We start from the raw sequence: 21,272 nt of genomic DNA, 5'->3' as shown, positions 1-21,272 counted from the left end.
GATATCTTGTTGTACACATGTTTGAATTCATGACTTTATGGAACTCATCTAAGCACAAAAATCGAAAAACTTCAAATATAGTACACCTTCACAATATGATCTTACCTCTATCTAGTTGTGCTTTGATCTCAAACACAATCTTATCTTCTTCCTTAACTACTTTCATTACCACTTTTTTATCCAACAAAAGTGCATTATCTCAAATCCCTATGCATTGGTTTAAGATACTTTATTTAGGTGAAATCTTGAACAATATTTTAAACTTAAGGTGCCTTCCAAATAACAAGAAAGAATCTCTTTCCTTGCAAAAGTTCCTTGTGGCAGTAGAGTACCAAACTGCAAAGTCTGAAATCAGAATAAGAATATTAATGATAATATTATCTCAATTTTTTCTTTTATTTTTCCTACCCTCATATTCAAATCTGCTGTAAAAGGTTGCTGGTTCTTATCTCAGTCTAGTAATTTGAAACTTCATAACATTTTACTGTCTTTTACTTTGTAGAGGAAAACATTTTCATTTTTTTTCTTTTCCTTTTGCTTCCAACACTCTGACTTCAGAACTCAATGGTCATCAACCACTGAGAGAAAATTCCAAGATCTAAAGAAACATTTTCTGACATTCCTTTGTTTCTTTATCCTTAACAGTATAAACAATTTAAAACATTATATTACAGTATTACTTTAATCAAACACTTTTCTCTTTTAGTTATAAAAAATATACAACTTTGTTTAAACACAGTGTCTCCTAAAGCTTTCAACAAGTTTAACTATTTATTGACATGTAACTAAACCATCCAAACAAAGCATAAAGTTTTGACACATTTTTTTATGACATACAAGAAGAAAGAGGCAAAAACAAAAGCTAAAAAGTAGGGTCTAATCTAAGCCATAACCTGACACTTTTGCACCTTCTCCAAAGGGCTCTATGGTCTATGGCTATTTTGGTGGGGAATGCATCCAAATAAAATAAAAATCTTCTAGAACCCATTTTGCTGCTTTTATGCTCCTCCACCATGTTTAGCCAAGAGGGTGTGTCCCTCTTTATCATGTAACTAATGATTCATGGGCAAATATCTTGCCTTCAAAGTCTTGTCTACCAAGGAGTCAGGATTCTGAATTAGTCTCCACCACCCTTGTCTTGCAATAACTCCTCTTCTTCTGTGATTCCCTCATCTTTGACCCAATAAATTCTTACTTTCTAGCCCCACCAAAATCTGAAAAATTATACATTCTATGTTAAGATCACACACTCTCTGTACTATTTACTGTGAGTGTATCTTGTAAAGGAATGCTAATAACACATTCTGCACACTCTATTGGATAAAGTTTGTCCTACCCAGAATTACTCAATCGAATGACCGACAAGACGAAAGTTCACACGATATCTCAGTCAAACGTATGAAATAAAGTGAAAATTTTGTTGATTAATTAGGTTAATTCAAATTAAGGGTTATAAGATATCATTAAGGATTTATTAGACTTGGGCCAACGTTAATAAAAAGAAAGGTCTAATAGAAAACTATAAATAAAGAAACAGTTCACAGTAAAAGGTAATGACTTAACTAAAACATTGGAGTGTCTTCCTAGTTACCCTACCTTTAAACTTAACATACAGATAGTGAAAGAAGACAAAAATACTTGATAAGGAATATAAATTCTCTTGGATTGTAAGAACAAAGTTTATTAAAAACTACAAAATCAATGAGAAGAGAAGCCTGTTAAATAAGAAAACAGATTTCTGATTTCTGATAAATGTAATCAACAATAAACTGCATATCAGAGAGTGAATGCTGTCGTTTTTTTAACACATTTCTTCTAATACATTCTTTATTGTTTGTTGATTAAATCATGAGAAAATGTATTTGCAACCAATTTCCTAAAACTTCAATGAAGTAAATTCTTAATAATTGAATTCTCAACTTACCAATTTTAATCAATAGATGCGCTCAAAATGTTTTAAATATTGTTAGTTGTTTAAATAGAAGCATAAGAAGAACAATATAGGTTTCAAGGCACTTTCTTGGTGGTGCTAGATTGTTTGCCTTTTATTCTGTGTTATGATTTGTGACCAGGTTATTAGAATTATATTGTAATTTAATTTAATTTACATATTTTGGGTAGGAATTACAAGTACATCTCACAAGATAAAATATTGTTTAAATCATATAAATTATGAATGATGCAAGTTTTTAAAAAAATATTTAATGTGTCTAGATGTTCATGTTAAATTTAAGATCCATTGTGAAATTGAACTAATCTTATTACTATTGTGAAATTGAACTAATCTTATTAAGTAATAAGGGTGTGTAGAATTAAATCGATATAAAAAATTGAAAACCTATCCAAATATCTGATGACAAAAAAATTGAAAACTTTTTGAATTGTTTTAATTTTTTTTTCCTAAGAATTAAACAATTCAGTTTGGTTATTTAAATTTTCAAAATCAACTCAAATCACGAACTCCTTATCTTATAAGAAAATTGCAAGTCACCATCGAACGACGACACCTATGTAGCATAAATATGGATACAGACACTGATATGACATTAATACAAACATGAAGATATGTATAATCTCTAAAATATAGGATGTAAAGACACAAATCTATATATTATATAATTATGAATTATAAAAATTGACAGTAAAGATTTATATGCACAAGTATGTTTCAGTTTTTTTGAGTATAAAGATGTTTTTCATGACTGGTTCAAAAAGGATTTGTTATTTATTTTTATAATCATAATAAAAATTTATACAATAAATTTGAGTTTTTAAAAAATTAATGTATTTATCTTTTTTAAAATTGTGTTTGAACCGTGTTAGAATTGTTAGAAATTTAACAAATATTTTTTGAATTAGATATTTCACCGATACATGTCCTACGAGTGTCAGTATCCAATACGTGCGTCCGACACATTTAAGAGGAGTGTGCAAGCCTCATAGGACGATACTAGATACTAGTCCGAACTAAAAATACCGTAACTTTTCTTAGTCATAATAAAATAGTTATAAATTTTATATTTTTAATTCACAATAAATAGATGCATAAGTAAATTAATTAAGTATTTGGTGAAAAATAAATTGTAATTAATAAAAGAAAAAAATTAAAGCTATCTTAACCTTTGAAAAGGATAAATAAATAAAAATAAAGTTTTCCTAATATCCAATAACTAAAAAATGGAGAGAGAGTGGTAAACAAATTATATAAAAACTAATCTTCTTTAACATAAAATGTCCTTCTTGTTTGTTTGAAATAAAAAATAAAGCACTAATAATGTTCTAAATCGAAGACTCAAGAACTATTTATACGCATATTATCATTTAAAGAATTTAAAAGTTTTGAATTCATATGAAAACCTGAATCCAATTATGAACACTGAAACTTAACTGAGAAGCTTAATAATGAACCTTAATGAATGATTATGCCAAAGTTTAATAAAGCTCCATCTCATCATTCTGTGTAATAACTTTAAAATTCAAATGATGGTTAAAGCTAAATGTTTAAGGAATTCTTCCATAATTTTTTTAAATGAAGTAAAATTAACTTTTACATTAGTTAAAACTTGTTTGGATATAAGTTAAAAAAATTAAATTGAAGACTTTCTATAAATTAACTTATATTTAAATAAATTTTAATTATAAAAAAATTATTTTATTTTATATTTCTCTTAAAAGTTCTGTCCTAAAATCATAAATAGATTTTACATGAACAATCACAGTTGATTTTGAGACTTTAAATAATTTTTTTTAAAAAAATATCAATGAAACAGTTATTTATATCATGTTATTTGTGTAAAGTTTTCATCAGCTTTAAAAATAAGTTTTCTACAAAGTTGTTGAATATTCTGCCCCATTTTGCTTTGATGGTTAGGTTTATTTATGTATTTATTTTGTTTCTAATTTATTATTCTTTTGAAAATTTCAATAATTAAAAGTGTTTGGTTTCACTAATTTATTATTCTTTTATAACCATAATTACTAATTTTTGTTTAGGTAAGCTAATTAAATTGATTTTAAAATAATTATTTTGTTTGGAAAAACTAGTAGCGATAAACCTAGAAAAAAATAATCATAAACTATAAATTTTAAAAGTCATGAAATAACTATTTTTTTAAAAAAAATTGTTTTACGAAAATCTTATTTCCTTAAAAAAAAGCTGAGAAAAAAAAATAAAGTTTTCTTTCCCATGCTATTATTATTATTATTATTTATTTATTTCAACTATACTCTTATTTGCAATTTATAATTTTTTTCATTGAAGTAAAGTATTCAAAAAAGGATAGTTTAATTGACCTTAATTAATTAATCAATTCTTAATGTGTTGGCCTTAACCTAACATTATTATATATATATATATATATATATATGAGTATTGATAATATCATATGAGAAAGAAGATACTTCGTGTGGAAAGAATATTCGTATTATATTTTGTTCTTGATAAGTCAATAGTTTATAATTCAACAAACAAAACTATCTTCTTGTTGTACATATACACGATATTTTTAAACCTACTTCAAGGCTCTCTTTTTTTGAAGAATTTAAAGTTAAGAAATTGGATAGTCTATGTATTTTACACAAGTTACATTGATTCAACTCTCAATTTTGTGTACACTTTATTTATTTTACTTGAATTCCAAACCTAACAAGTTAGTTTAAAAATACTACAAAATAATATGTTAATTATATAAAAAAACTAAGAAAATAAATGTATGAAAAACATGAGAATTAGATCACAATTATATATTTTTTCTTTTACAAAATTAGAGAGTAAAATAAAATAAAATAAAAAGTAATAGAATAAAACCAAAATCATAAATTACATTTATTTTTTTATACAGTTTTGATGTTATTTATATTCACTTGTATTTTGTTTTTTGCTTTAATATATTTCGTTTCATCTAATAGTATATGATTGATGAAATCTGGGTGTCAGTCTGACTGAAATGTCAGACTATCATGCATAACATGAATTTTTATAAAAAATAAATAAATTTACAAATTAAAAATTAAGGAAATCCGAATATATTTTATTTATATTATTTTTTATAAAAAATATCTTAATTCTAATAGTATATTTCTCTGGTTGAAGTTAAAAAAAAGGACCATATTATAATTTTAGACCAAATAAAAAATCAATTTCAACCCTAAATGCTAACACACATGTAGAACTTTGTAGTGATATTCTCTTATGAAAATGAAGCACACATAAAACCAAAGGGAACACGTTTCATAAACCAAGAAAAAAAGAAAAGAAAAAAAAAGCAATAATTAGACATGTTGAGATTTGGCATAAGCCACAAATGAATTATACACAAAAGAAAACAAATGAACTCATAAAATAACAGCCATTGAACCTTCTAAAGTAGGGTCACTTTCCTAAAGAGCCCACAACACACAATCCACACTACAAAAATACAAATCTCAAATTAGGGTTTTTGGAAATGTAAATAAACAAGAAAGCTCCTTATCAAATGGGCCTTGGGCCATGAAAAAAAAAGGTGTGAGGAAAATAGATTGGATTATTATAATTTTTTCTTTCTTTTTTTAATGTTGTGTATTTTTTATTATAAACAATTTTATAAAATAAAATGGTATTTTAGATGGATTGTGTTAATTTGTAAATGAGAAAAGAAATTATTGTATTCATGGAATAAAGAATAATATTGACCAACTAATTCATTGTGGGAACTATGTTGAAAAGTTAGATTTTTTTTTTATATTTAAAGTTTTTATGTTTTAGAGAATTGTTTTTTTTTTCATGAATGAAAATAGTGTTTGATTGTGTGACATGATGATGGTGATGTATGAGAATGGGCACACATAGAAGATCTTGTTGGATATGAAAAGAGGGAATTATGAGATAATGGATGAATGGTGGTAAGCTTCAAATGTGGAGAATATGTGAGGAAGGGATTAATTCATCATACATTTTCAACTCTCAACTTGCAAAAATGATCAATATAATTAACATTTTTTAAATTATATGACTAATTAAACATGACAACAATGGTTTCAAATATCTATTTTTGATGGAAGAAATATTGTATTTTCTATGCTGTTTTAGTTGAGAATGGTGATTGATTAGGTTTTGAATAATATGTTTTTTTATGTCTTTATTTTATATTTGAGTAGAGATTTTTTTATATGGATTGAAATATTTATAGTACTTTCATTTATTTATATAATTTTTTATTGTTAATAAAAAATTAAAACAATGGTTTAAGATTTAATAATTCAACTATAATCAAAGGGAGTGTGAATAAATTGTGACACCACTATTTAAAAACCATCCATCTTACAACTATTTTTAAAATAAAATATTGTATTATAATAAAATAATAATTTATTTAGACATAAAATAAATGTAGATCACATTTATATGTGTTAAAGTATCGGTATTTTAATAAAATAGTTACAATAACTAATAACATTAGAAAATAATAATTTCATACCTCTGAAAAAATAAAACATAATTTTATAGGTTTCCAAATGAAATATGGCATGTATTTTTAAGTCAAAGTATTTTGATAAATTGTTAATGTTTAAAGTATATACATTAATACTCATTAATAATAAATTCATGTTTGAATTAAAAAGATGAAAAACATTTTAGGTTTATTTTAATATTTTAAGAAAACTTAATGATTATTATTAAGATAATTGACCTATTATAAACTGATTTTTGTCACTTATTTTTTTAATTAAATTATGTGGTTGATTTTAATCTATTAATTGGTTGATTGATTTCTGACCTTTCTATATGATTGGTCGATTTGGTCTAATTGTTAGAATGCAACAAATATTTTTTACATCATTATCTAATTATAAATGGTTATTTATAAAAATATAAAGTTGGTATAACTTTTTAGTGAATTTTATTGAAGACCTTCTTATTTATTTTTAAATGAAATAACTATAATACCTTCTAATTTAAATTTTTATAAACAATTTTATATGTAACCGTAAGCGATTTTTATACTTTAAATTTTATTATATCAATTTTTAATTATTATTATACATTATTTTAATTTTTATATTTCTCTTCACTTTTAAAATTAATATATTATAAATTTATTATAAAATATATAAATTAAATTCAATAAATTTTTTTTATAAAAGTATGCGCAACACAACAAATGTTTCCACCATTATATAGTAAGTTTATTGATTTTGATAATAGTTTTTAAAAAATTTATAAACATATCTAATTGTTTTGTAGGGTAGAATATATAATAATAATAATTATTATTATTATTATTATTATTATTATTATTATTATTATTAAACTCTAAATTTCATTTTCTGCTTACTATGGATTACAGCTGTATATATTGTCCTTCGAAAAGAAAAAGCATGAAACTCATCCATCAGACAGCTTCAAATTTATAAAAATTCATAAAAAAATTATCAACTTTTACTTTTGAATAATCGCTCTGAAAATATATTTTATACATAATTATTTCTACTTGTATGAACTATTTAAAAGGATAAATTTCTCACTGTATTTATTCCTTTATTTTAAGTAAAAAAGTAAAGTAAATTCAGGAGAAAACAATAAATATAAACGATAACAAGAATCAATTATAAAGTATAAATAATTAATATTTAAGATTAAAAAGAAGCCTTAATGTAAATTAAAAAACTAAACTTAAACTTGAGATTTTTAGAATTTAAAGTTTTAATGTAAAAAAATTAACAAGAAAGAAAACAGCCAATTATCTTTTCAAGGAAATGTATAAAAGAAAAATGAAGAAAAAAAGAACATTAATTACAAGTAAAGACTTGAATTTATAATATAAAAGTTAAGAAATTATTGGTATAATAAGTTCAAATTTTGAATGCCTGAATCAAAAGTCCAAGTTTTATTTATTTATTTATGTATTGAAAATAGTTGTTGAAAATAGTTATTGAAAATAGTTTATAGAGAAAGTGATGAAGTAGATTTGAGTTGAAGCTACCCAACCACATCACTGTTGCCTTTCTTCAACTTCAACTAACCACCACGGAATTTTTCTCATCCGTACCAAATGCATCACTCTTCAAATGTACACATTTTTTTTAAATTTTAATAATAATAATAATATAATATTAAGATTAATAATGATAATTATTATTATTATTGTGAATGAGATAATATCTAAAGATATATCGTACCATTTAACTCTGCAATGAAACCACAACTCAAAAGTCAAACTCTATGATAGGCTCTTAATTTCATACAATTCTTAGACCTTTTTGGGAAAATGATGCTTTTATTCATTGCATGCAGACATATTATATCATTTATGCAAAAAATAATACATACAATGCAACATGTTAATCTATATATATATGTATGTATTCATATAAACAAGTTAAAAAACCAAAATGAAAAAAATGACCCATTTATACAATTTAGCAAGTGAATATTCAAATTCTATCAGAAAATATCAAAACCTTTATTGTGGTAGTTATAAAATGAAGTTTCTTATAAAATATATTTAAATTAATGTTGATGCAAAACTCATTGAATTTAAACCACTAAAAACACATGATTAATAAGTGGTTTTGACCTTCACCTTTGAAAATAGTATTAAATTAATGTATTTTTTCTTAATTTGATGTAGATAATATTCATATATGAAATACTCTTTTTGTTTTGAATCTAGACCATTCCATTTATCACATAAATTTCATAACCCACATGAAGACTTATTTAGTAACAAATCTCTAAATTAATCTCAAGAGTCATATCTCATAGGATCTTATTTCAAGATTATCATTAGATAAACTCCTATGAAATCATTGACTTATTTTTAATATATGAAAAGATAAAAAAAAAAAAAAAAATCTCAAAGCATGTGTAGTGTACTAAAAATTATTGTATTAGTATACTTTTCCACAAAATAAGGAATCTATTCATCATTCATAATACATACATCACACATGCTTTTGAGGCAGTTGGGAGTGTTAGGGTTTTTTTAATTGGTACCATTAGTGTTGGCAATTGGAGACTCTTATAAATTTGTTGTGTTCAGAGAGAATTATATGTTTCTATGATCTATATATGAGTTTAACCATCCTAGATCATATTTTTTTTTTTACCAGTAAAAAAAAATACATTACACAATTGTATGGAACAATGGATTATTTTTAAAAAGTGGTTTCAATAACTTAGAAACACAAAGGAACATTTTCTTTGAAGAAAATCTTTTGAGTACATAGTTGTAGTGTAGGTGGGTAGAGGGAGTTGAAGATGTGAAATCCTTATTGAAAACAATCTAGGACACAACATATTACGATGTAACAAAAACAACATATTACATAATGATGTTCATATAAATGGTATATGAGTTAAAGACAAGATATATCTGTGATGCATAACCAAAACAACCTGGACAAGTAGTTCTGTTACCATATCTGTGAGTGAGAAACAATGGAAAAGCAAGAGAGTGTGCTGAAGTACAACAATAATATTAGTAGTCTTCATTCGATGAACAATGGTCCAATTATCCAAACAGAGGGAGAAGCTAGAAACATTAGCTAGGGTATACAACATTATTTGACTTAACATGCAATAATAACGAAACAACAGCTATGTCACGTAGATATCCATGAGACATACGTGACCAGCACCACCTAACGGGGCTCTAATAATCAATCTAATGATGGAACCTTTTGAGGCCTATATCTAACTTCTTCTTCAATTTTTATGCAGATCATTTATTGCATCATGCACCTTTACTCTCACCCTCTTCAACTCTTGCAAAATGATTCTTCTTACCTATGTTTCTCTTCAGTTTTGACTCAGAAAAAATAATATATACTACTACTGCAAAAACTGTGTGTTGTTAATTTTCTTCTCTTGTGTTTAACGATCAAACCACTAGATTAGCCCCTTCTTAAGCCACCCCTTTTGTCTCTTCCTCTTGTTGGTTTAGTTCTGAGGGCGATTAGCACTATAACCCTTCACATATCACATCAAGTTGTCATCTTGGAATTGAATTTGTATGTAAAAGGAGTTTTTCAGAAAGAGGGTACCCTCCTTTCTTGTCATGGAGGTGGAGAATCAGAAGTCAAGAAAGTATCAAAAGCTACGCAATTGGTTCAATAGCAAGCAAAAGGAAGAAGATAGGCCATCATCATTCAGTTTGAACGAGATACAAGGTTCTTATGTGTGTGTGTTCCTTATGTGTGTATGTATATATATATGCTCTTCTTCTACTTTCAAAGACTAGAATTAATCAAGGGGGTGGTGCATGCACCATTGTTAATTCCAGATGGAGCAGAAGATCAGAGTGATGACTATGAGGGCAACCTTTCCCTTCGGTCATTGGAATTGGATCCATGCATTTCAATAAATGAACTAAGGTAAAGCAATTAATTACAATATATATGTATATTTATAAAATCTTCTGGGTGGGTCTCTGTCTTGTGAGATAGTATTAATTGTATGTGTGTCTATATATAGTTCTTCCTATTTGACTCAGATGTTAATGTAATGGTTTTAGTTTATGTTTTTTGTTTGTGACATGTATATTTTCAGGATCTTTGTTGGTACTTGGAATGTTGCTGGTAGATCTCCTGTAGGAAGTTTGGCTGTTGACTTGGACGAGTGGTTGAATCTCAAGAATGCTGCAGATATATATGTTCTTGGGTGTGTATATAATTCTAAATTTGAATAGTTTCTTAAAAAAGTGTAACACCCTTCTGGTTATGTTACTTTTTTAGTCAAGTCACAAATTGGCCTAATTTATTTAGACAAAATCTTCAATTTGTGTTGTATTTGATTAGAACTTTTGTACCTCTGAAGATGATGAAAGGTTTTGGATCTTGTTCAGGTTTCAAGAGCTTGTACCTTTGAAGACCTTAACAGTGATAGGGGCAGAGGATCCAGCTGTGGCAACAAGCTGGAACCAGTTAATAGGAAAAACACTGAATGCCAAGTTTGGATGCCCTTGGATGACACCAGTGCTGAATTCTTCATCCCTCTTATCATCATGTGATGACAACAGTTACCAGTATGTGGAGAATCCAAACACCAAAGGTGGCAACAAGAACAATGATAAGTACACACTAGTGGCCAGCAAGAAGATGGTTGGAGTGTTCATAAGTGTGTGGCTGAGGGAAGAGGTGTTGAGGAAGTACAGTGTCTCAAATGTGAGAGTGTGTTCAGTGGCATGTGGGGTGATGGGGTACTTGGGAAACAAAGGATCAGTGGCAGTTAGCATGTCAATTGAAGGGACAAGTTTTTGTTTTGTAGCAGCACACTTGGCATCTGGTGAGAAGAAGGGTGATGAAGGGAGAAGGAACCATCAAGTAGCAGAGATTTTTAGGAGAACCTCATTTTCTAGGACCACAAAACACCATCATTATCCTCTAACCATCTTAGGCCATGAGTAAGTTTGTCTCTACCATGCATCACTCCTTTTTTTTCCATTTTCCTATGTACTGTTCTAACAAGTCATTATTGGTATTTTCTTTTGCTTTCATTTTTCTTATCTTGAATTTGTTTCCTCCCTATTTTAATCCACTCAGAAATTTTATTTTCTCCCTTAATATCTATAGAATTATTGACATGAATGTATGAACATAAATATGCAGAAGAGTGTCACATCACATCAGTATTTGTATTACATATTGGATAATGAACCAAAACTGAAATATGTTGCATTTGAACTCATGATTCAGCCGAATATTCTGGTTTGGGGACCTCAACTATAGGCTATACTTGGAGGACAATTTTGCTAGGAATTTGATAAGGAAGCAAGATTGGAAGGCTTTGCAAGAGTTTGATCAACTCCAGAAAGAACTAGAAGAAGGTGGAGTATTTGAGGGTTGGAAAGAAGGTGACATAGAATTTGCCCCCACATATAAATACTCATCCTCCACAACCAATAGATACTGTGGTAGCCTCCCAAACAGATCAGGGGAAAAACAAAGAACTCCAGCATGGTATGTACATAATAATCACTCACTTATACTTGTTTTTTGTTTATGTATATAAGCCATGAATTTCATATAGTGAATTTGTTGAATTTTATAACCAGGTTAAATATGTTTTTCGTCTTTTATTATGACACGAAATTAATTTTTGGTTTTTGTCTAAACTTTAAACCATCTAGGTGTTTGTAGTTTGTAAATGATTGAAATGAGTCCTTGTGTACATGGAATTGGTTCAATTTGAAGTTTCACTTCAATTTCATCAAACCATTGAAAGTAATTACAGTGGACATCAGGCTGCAATCAAAACAACAACAAATTTTGAAAATAAAAACTAACAATCATTTCACATACAGAAAGACTAATTTTAATCATTTTCATACTACAAATACCTAGATGGTCTAAAGTTTAGATCAGAAACGAAAACCAATTTCGTGTTTGAATATTGAAACTCTTATAAAAATTATCTTGAAAATCACTTCAATAATAATTTATATTGATTCACAGAGTAAAAACCTTTTACACTCAGTATATGACCACATACTCATACCTTCTTCATTACTACATCATTTTGCAAATGTGTTCCACAATTGTGTAGCTTTAGTTTATCCCTTCACTTCACATTTAATGTTTAATGAAAATATTGATAATGATACCATCATTCTGCAATACTCTTCTGCACCATCATATTAATATACAAAAGAGTAAGCTAATTAATGGATTGATGATAATAAACAAACTAAAATCACTATTAAGTGAATTTGTCTGCATGATTAAAGAAATTTAAACAAGTGGTGACTGATAAATTATATGTGAGCAGGTGTGATAGAATTCTATGGTATGGCAAAGGAGTGGAGCAACTTAACTATTTTCGAAGTGAAAGCAAGTTCTCTGATCATCGTCCAGTTTCAGCACTTTTCTCTACACAGATTGAGATCAAATCATCAAGCAGAGGACTTATGGAGTTGCATAATGTCCCCCAAACACTGTTGAACCCCAAGAATGTAAGTTCTCAATGCTCTTTTGTAAAAGTTATTATTGTTTACACCAACCAAGGCAAAGTTGAATAGCATGTTGTCAAGGATTGGTGTTGAAATGATGTTGGCAAAATCAAATTAACTTGTATAAGAAAAGTGTTGATATTGTGATTTTATGATTTCCATTAATTGTGGCAGGGGATGAACAGGGGAGAAGAAGATGGAAAATCTTCCTTGTTGTCATTGCTAACTAAGAATGTAGTAGATGCTAACACAAACTTTGGATTAAAGGGGTGACACAAATTTTCAGGTCATGGTCATCACAGAAATGACTCATAATTGCTCTTCTTCCCAAAACCCAACATTTTTTTTTGGATAACAGGATTTGGAAGGTTGTTATTAGGATTCAAGGGATGGTAAGAACAATTGTTGTTGATAAAAAAGGTGGATTATAGGTCTAATATGAAAAGTTTCAAGTTCCAACTAAGAAAAAATCACAATATAAATATTGTAGATCATACTCATGTAATTGATCAGAAAGTAATGCAATCTCTTGAAAAAAAATAAAATGATTTTAATATTCAAATTGAAAGGTGTCTATATTATTATTGATTTTTATTTAATAATTTTTTTTATAAAGTTAATTAATTAAGAGTAATTGTATAATCAATTATATATTTATTAAAGTTAATTAATTAAGAGTAATTGTTAATTAATTATATATTTGTTGAAGATTTTAACCTTTCGTAGTATATTCTTCCTAGTGTGAATCAAATCTTCTATTATATATTTATAATATGGATACAAACCTCACAATATAATATTAAGTTGAATTAGAATTAAATTATTATATTATATTATATGTGACTATATAACTTCGTTTTTATAGTTTTTTTTTTTAATTTTGAGAAGAAAATTTAAATGTTGATTCCTTCTCAATTAATGTGTTTATTTTTTTTTAACCTTCGTCTCATTTCTTCTTAAACAATACATTTACATATTTATATCTACACAAAAAATTAAAAAAAATAAAAATAAAATAAAATAATATATATATATATATATATCACCTGCAAACCACGAAAGCTCTGATTTTTTTAATTTTAATTAAAGATAGGTAGAAGTAAAAGATCACTCCTATTGAATAAAATATATAAAAAATATACGATATTTCTCTTATATCACATTTTATATGATAGTAATGATGTTAATGATAACTAATTTGATTTCAAAACAATAAAATAGATATTAATTTTCGTTTAAGATAATATTTTTTAAAGTGATAAAAATATTCTAAAAATATAAGTAATATTTTAATTAATAATGAGTAACTATCTTTATAATCAACGTCATAGCTCCTAACACATTTTTTTTATAAGTAATAAACTCTCAAACTAAAATATCTAAACAATTTTTTAATGTTTTTTTCAAAATAAATATTGAGAATGATTCTTTAATATATATATATATATATATATATATATACATATATATATATATACATATATATATATATACATATATATATATATATACATATATATATATATAATCTTAATTAAGTTTTTTTTTCGAGATGTTAAGTATGTTTTCTTATAATTTTCATTAAATTTCAACCAATGCATAAAAAATGCGTATATTTCTATTTTTTTTTGTCTTGAACCTATTCTTTATCTTATGGTTTTGGAATGTGGAATTTGGTTCCAATAAAATTTAAATTACATATTTAGTTCTCATATTTTCTAAGATTAAACAATTTGGATTCATGCTTAATATATTGTTAAAAAAATGTTAATATATCTATTAAAATAATATGAATTAAAGATAATTGTCTAACTTATACTATTAATATCTTACTTAAATTAGTAGTTGATATTATTATTACATACACATGTAAAATGCGGATAAAAAAAACATACACATGTAACATATTGCCAACAATTAGATGACACATTAATAATGGATCAAAAAGTGTTTAATTTTGAAAAATTGAAGAACCAAAATGACACATTAATAAAACTACAATAACCAAAAGTGGATTTAAGCTTTTCGTAAATGCAACAAAGTACATTTATATTATGTTTCCTTACTTTCTTCATTTAGATTATACAATTTTGTATTTTAAATTATGTAATCTGCAATATAAAAATAAAATTGTATTTAGATAGTATAATCTGAATATGTAAAAATCACAAATATTAATAACTTTCAGAGATTCTTAATCAATTTGGATTTTTAAAAAAATCAATGAAAAAGAATAATTTTGGTATTTTCTAAGAATGGGGTGCAGGAAGAATTTGTCTGGACAGAGCTTATTTTGGGTTACTTTTGTAAATAATTAGCCCATATTGTAATTCATAGTGGTTGTTGTTTCGTAAAAGCTTTTTTCTTATTGTACTCCTATTATTATTAAATTCACACTACACTAGCCGAAAAGACAAAAATACCCTCCTTACTTTACTATACGGTCACTGCCGCTGCCACAAATATCTGATTAACTTAAATTTTATAACTAATTAAATATTAATTTAAAAATTAATTTATTTATTTTTAACAATATTTTAAATATCAATAATAATTAATTAACTTTAATCACTGCCAATAATAATTATCAATAGTGACAATTCTTTCATATTAAAACTAGTTTAGACATTAATTCGTAATGACAATAGTAATTAATATATTTCATAAATTAAGTTTATAGAATTTAAAGAATTAAAAATAGAAAACTTTTCTTGGAATTTACATAATTGGAAATACATTAAAAATCACAGTAAATGTATATCGATGATTATTTATAATAAAAAATGATTTTTTTATTATTTAACTAGCTAGTGTATTTAGAGTAGGTTAATCTTTGTCCATTAATTATGAGTTATATATCCTCTTATGGTTTTGAAATACAATTTGTTATAAACTTGGTGTCTTAAAACTTCTATTTAAAATTATGACATTTTAAATAAAAATTAAATTACTTCAAGAGGTTGACTCACAAGTCTAATACTAAACGAGTTTTGAGAGAATTCAAAAAATCTTAAAATTAAAAAAATGGCAATATTTTACCAAGAAATAAATGTACATATACTTTTGTTATCCTTTTTTGAGTCCTAAAATATTTTTCCTTTAAGGCTTTTTAACAAAAGTTTTTTATTACAAAAATAAGACAAATATAGATGGTTGAATAAATAAGATTTTCACGATAACTTTTTAACTAAAAGTTTTTAATTAATTAAGGATAACCATTATTAATTAGGAGACATTGATATTATGAAAAAAATATTGTGAGAATTATCAAGCGAGTTGGAAAAGTGTAAAGTGAACACTTAAAAAATTTAAATATTTTTCTTAAAATTTTGCATGATTTTTGTGTGTTTACTCTTAACCGTTTACAAATATATAATTATTAATATTTATTCTCCTAACTAAATTATAAATTTTTAACTAAAAACGTTTTATAATTATAAAAATAATTAAAAAAATTACTATAAGAAAACGTAAAGTTAGCTTTTAAAAGAAAACGCATGAGATATTATTAAAGTTGGTTAAACCAACTTTAACATGCACAACATTTATGATATTTTAATAATATAATTCATAAAATTATTATAAATATTAATGATATATAAAAATTTTAAAATACTGATTCTAATAACATTAAATATATTAATATTAAAAGAAAGATTAAAGTCAATTTATTTAACTTTAATAATATTAAATATATTTTAATAATTATAAATATGTTAACAAAATATTAAAGTTAATTTAGTTGATTCTAATAATATTAAATATGTTTTAATAATTATAAATATGTTAAAAAATATTAGAGTTAACTTAACCAATTCTAAAAATATTTTAAAAAGAAGATATTAGAATCGATTTAATCGATTCTAACAATAATAAATATTTAAAAATATTTTAAGATAAGATAAAGTCAACTGAACTGACTTTAATAATATAAAATATATTTTAATTTTTGTAAAAAATATTAATTAAAAAATGTTATCATATCTAAATGATTTAGTGTTAAAAGATAAATGTAAACAAATTTTTAAATTAACTACATAACTATTAATTAAATTTTTAATGTTGATTGTTCTTATATGACTGTATAACGAAGATTTTATAATTTTGATATTCTTAATTTTTGTTCTGTGACATCCATAATGGAAGGTTTGAAATAATCCATTTTTTAATATTTTTTTGTTTTTAAATATTGCGAAGCTTGAATCATTGGCACCCCAATAAGTGTTTAGAAGGAAGAAAAGTTTTTGCTATTGCCATGCGCAAAGTACATGACAGCTAGCCATATGCAATGGCTTGAAAACATATAAATATTATCAATCTAAACACTCATTAAACAATTAAAAGAAAAAAAATATTACAAGTAAAATACAACTTCAAATGTGAATTAAATTATCTTGGGAAGAAGCCTTGAAAGTTTTCAACAATATTAGCCATTTTTTAGCTATAAATAATTATAATTTTTGTACTAATATCATAGTTAAAAACTAATCGAATTTTTTTTTTAACAAAAATGTTTTATTATAATTTTTTTGATGCATTTTGTGCTAATTTTTTTTGTTCAAAAAAAAAAAACTCTTTCGTTTATCAATTACCAACCTAAGTAGTAGTAAGTGAAACCTTAATAGACTATCAATTATATAACACAAAGAAACATGTAGTGATGGGTAGATCAACATGTTATTGGTGAAGAAAAATTTCCTTTTTCTTGAAAATAGGTATTGGAGAATTTGGGTTTTGTGGGTACCTTGGAAACTCCACCATTTCACATGATTAGTAATTAGGTTTTTTTTAGGAAAAAGTGAAAAAAAAAAAGTTGTCCACTTCTTAATGTTGATATTTTGTATAAGGGTTGAAATAATTTTAACTTTTTATTTTATTAATTTTTTTCTGATAAAAAAGGTGAAAAAAAATTCTCAACTTGATCTTTAAGTGAGATATCAAGTTTGATTGTGAATTAAAAAAAAAAATAAAAAAATATATATATATAATTAAAAGAGGATCTTAATGTCTATATGCTTAATTATATTTTTAAATAGTGATTAATTATTAATAAAATTAAATCCTCAAAATCATAAAATCATTAAATAGAAAAATAATTAGTTGTTATATTGAGTAAGTTAGATATTATTTTAGAGACTAAAAAAATTATTAATGTCTAAATTAATTTTTATAATTAATAATAGTTTCTAAATGAGTATCTAATTAGTTACCAATATTTTAGCTATCAATTATTTCGATTCTAAAGTTGGGAGCTAAAACCTTAATAGTCAATTAGATATCAATTTAGAAACTACTATCAATAATAGAAACTAATTTACATATCAATAACTTTTTTAGTTTGTAACATAATATCTAATTTAATCAATTTAACAATGTTTTTTTTCTAAAATTTATTTATATTTAATATTTTTTTTTTAGTGTCTGTCATTATAAAACAACTATATACATGTTGCAAACATAAATTAGAATGAGGTAATGTGGTGGTTGAACACTAGGAGGCTTGGTATTTGTGAGTTGTGTGAGTGGTTTTGGAAGAAGAGGTAAATATGAGGTTCAATTGAGGCATCAAATTGTGCAAAGACTTAAGAAAGTGGCAATGGGGAACAAGGAGGAAGAGACTCCATCTTTAAGTCACAAGGAAAGGGACAAGACTAGACTTGGAATTGAGAATCATGTCTCAATATGTGAGAATGCCTTTGGTGTTAATGCATGCACTCTTAATCTTTACTACTATCATTGTCTTCATGTCACCTCAATTATATATCTAAATTATATATATATCTACACTTTCCCTTCCTTTGCTAAAAGAAAACTAATAATCAACACATTTTAGTTCTTCAATTATGCTACTAATTAAAACTTTTCTTTTCATGTTGGATCCCCTTTATCTTTCATTAAAAGAAATTAAAAATGATACATTAAAAAAATTATTAAATAAAAACTAATTTTAGAGACCAAAATAATTAGTTACTATTTAAGTAAATTAGATATTATTTTATAAACTAATATCTAAATTAGTTTCTATTATTAATAAAAATCTGTAAACACTACAAGAAAATCATGAAATAGAAACCAAAATAATTAGTTGCAATAGTAACTAAATTAGAGACCATTTTAGAAACTAAAAAGAAATTTGGTTTCTAAATTAGTTTATATTATTGTAAAATAGTTTCTAAATTGGTATCTAATTCGCAACCAAGGTTTTTGCTACCAAATTTAGAAACTAAATAATTGGTAGTTAAAACCCTAGTTGCTAATTAGATACCAATTTAGAAACTATTTAACAATAATAGAAAATAATAAAAACTAATCTAAAAACCATTTTTTTTTTTTTAGTTTCTAAAATGGTCTCTATTTTAGTTCCTATTGTAACTAATTACTTTGGTTTCTAAAAAATTGGTTTCTATTTCATGATTTTCTTGTAATGAAAATAGTTTCTAAATTGGTATCTAACCTTAAACTACCAAAGTTTTAGCTACTTACTACTTTATATTTTAAATTAGTCTTTATCGATTTTTCAGAGACCAATTTAGAATCTAAAATATTAGTAACTAAAACTTATGTAGCTAATTTGGATGTCAATTTATAAACTATTTTTATTAATTGTTGGAGATTCCACATCGACTAGAGATTAAAGTCTTTCATAGTATATAAGTGGGTGCAAACCTCATCTCATTGAGCCGGTTTTATGGGGTTGAGTTAGGCTTAAAGTCCACTTCGTAATATGGTATCAGAGCCATTTCGAGCCTATCCTAGCGAGTATTTGTTGGGCCTATCGTGCCACCCGCTATCGGACCGCTATCGGACCACCCATAATATATAGTCTCACGCACGAGTTGGTAGTCTCGGCGTGAGGGGGTGTGTTGGAGATCCCACATCGACTAGAGATTAGTGCCTTTCATTATATATAAGTGGGTGCAAACCTCAACCCTATGAGCCGGTTTTATGGGGTTGAGTTAGACTTAAAGTCCACTTCGTAATATTAATAATAAAAATCATTTTAAATACCAATAATTTTTAATCTCTAAATTAGTATCTAATTTAGTTAATATAGTAACTAATTATTTTTTTTTCTAAATTTAATTGTTATTTATTAAGAAATGACTGGTTACACTGCTAAACTCACAAAATATAGTTTAAAAAGTTCTCATTCCATGTTTATCACTCAACATAACATAAAGATAACAACCTCAAATAGAGACCACTTTCATTTTTTTTTTCTTTTAGATGTATATCTTCTACAAAAGACAATGTTTCTCAAATAAAGTAAAACTAGAAAGCCCTCACTCCTAAGTTAACATACACATACCCATAGGTCTTAAAACATTGAATTAGGTTAAAAATTAATTAATCTATGTACTTTGTGTTAAGTCAAGGTTTATTTGCATAAGCAAATGAGAACTTCTTGATCAAAGCTTTTTTAATGTTGGATTGCTTCAACTTATAGAGTAAGTCACTTGTTGTACTCTATACTAGAAAAAGATAGAAATGGTAGTTAGAAACCATTCTTTAACTTTTTTAATGTTGGGTTGCTTCAACTTATAGAGTAAGTCACTTGTTTTATTCTACACTAGAAAAAGATAGAAATGGTAGTTAGAAACCACTCTTTAACTTTTTCTTTCTAAACGCTTCACGTATTTATATCTTCTAAACAAAACTATTTTTTTACTAACACTAAAAAAAATCATTAAATAACAATAAAATTTAGAGATTAAAAATAATTAATCATTATATTAACTAAATTAGATATTACTTTAAATATCAATAAATTTTATTTTATTTTATAAAATGGTCTCTAATTGAATCATTAGTAATTAATTATTTTAATTTTTAAAATTAGTTTTTATTTAATAATTTATTTAAAATTAGTAAAACAATTACATTACCATAATTGATTTTTACAGTATAACTATTTCAAACTCAATACCAAGTTAAACTAAAATAATTTCATTTGTTAGAAGCAAAATAAGAACTTTTTAATTATAAGATTCTGCTATTAAAAAATTTCCTTAACACTAGGAGAAAGTTTGGTTTTAAAAACTAATTTATATTCTCTAAAATGATAAAATTAATCACTAGTTTAATTAAGAATTAATTTAAAAACTAAAATGGTAAACAATTAAAACCTTATAGTTAATATTAAATATCAATTTATAAAATATTTTATAAATATTTATTGATAATATATATTCTTGAGGAATGAAAGTAAATAATTTTTTATTTTTTATCCATTCAACAAGTTTAATATATCACTACAAGAAAATAATCAAATAGAAACCAATTTTTAAAAACCAAAATAATTAGTTGCAATAGTAACTAAATTAGAGACCATTTTAGAAACTAAAA

The 21,272-nt window shown here is 25.3% G+C and overlaps 1 protein-coding gene across 1 annotated transcript; it reads left to right on the top strand.

The window, feature by feature from the left end:
• The first annotated feature begins 9,662 nt into the window (after nucleotides 1-9,662).
• Nucleotides 9,663-13,488, top strand: LOC137836845 (type I inositol polyphosphate 5-phosphatase 8-like). The gene is made up of 7 exons (XM_068645606.1): nucleotides 9,663-10,149; nucleotides 10,263-10,353; nucleotides 10,529-10,639; nucleotides 10,824-11,381; nucleotides 11,674-11,937; nucleotides 12,746-12,929; nucleotides 13,101-13,488. The coding sequence occupies exons 1-7, from the start codon at nucleotides 10,038-10,040 to the stop codon at nucleotides 13,197-13,199; spliced, it is 1,419 nt and encodes a 472-aa protein (XP_068501707.1). The 5' UTR covers nucleotides 9,663-10,037; the 3' UTR covers nucleotides 13,200-13,488.
• Nucleotides 13,489-21,272: the final 7,784 nt, after the last annotated feature.

This window comes from Phaseolus vulgaris, chromosome 4 (genome assembly GCF_000499845.2).
Source record: "Phaseolus vulgaris cultivar G19833 chromosome 4, P. vulgaris v2.0, whole genome shotgun sequence".
NCBI lineage: Eukaryota > Viridiplantae > Streptophyta > Magnoliopsida > Fabales > Fabaceae > Phaseolus > Phaseolus vulgaris.
The sequence above is the reverse complement of the archived record's forward strand: the minus strand, read 5'-3'. Positions and strand labels throughout refer to the sequence as shown.

Coding starts and splice junctions, on each gene's coding strand:
- LOC137836845 (XM_068645606.1), top strand. CDS start 10,038: ATGGAGGTGGAGAATCAGAAGTCAAGAAAGTATCAAAAGCTACGCAAT. Junction 10,150..10,262: donor CAGTTTGAACGAGATACAAG/GTTCTTATGTGT, acceptor TGTTAATTCCAG/ATGGAGCAGAAGATCAGAGT. Junction 11,938..12,745: donor AAACAAAGAACTCCAGCATG/GTATGTACATAA, acceptor ATATGTGAGCAG/GTGTGATAGAATTCTATGGT.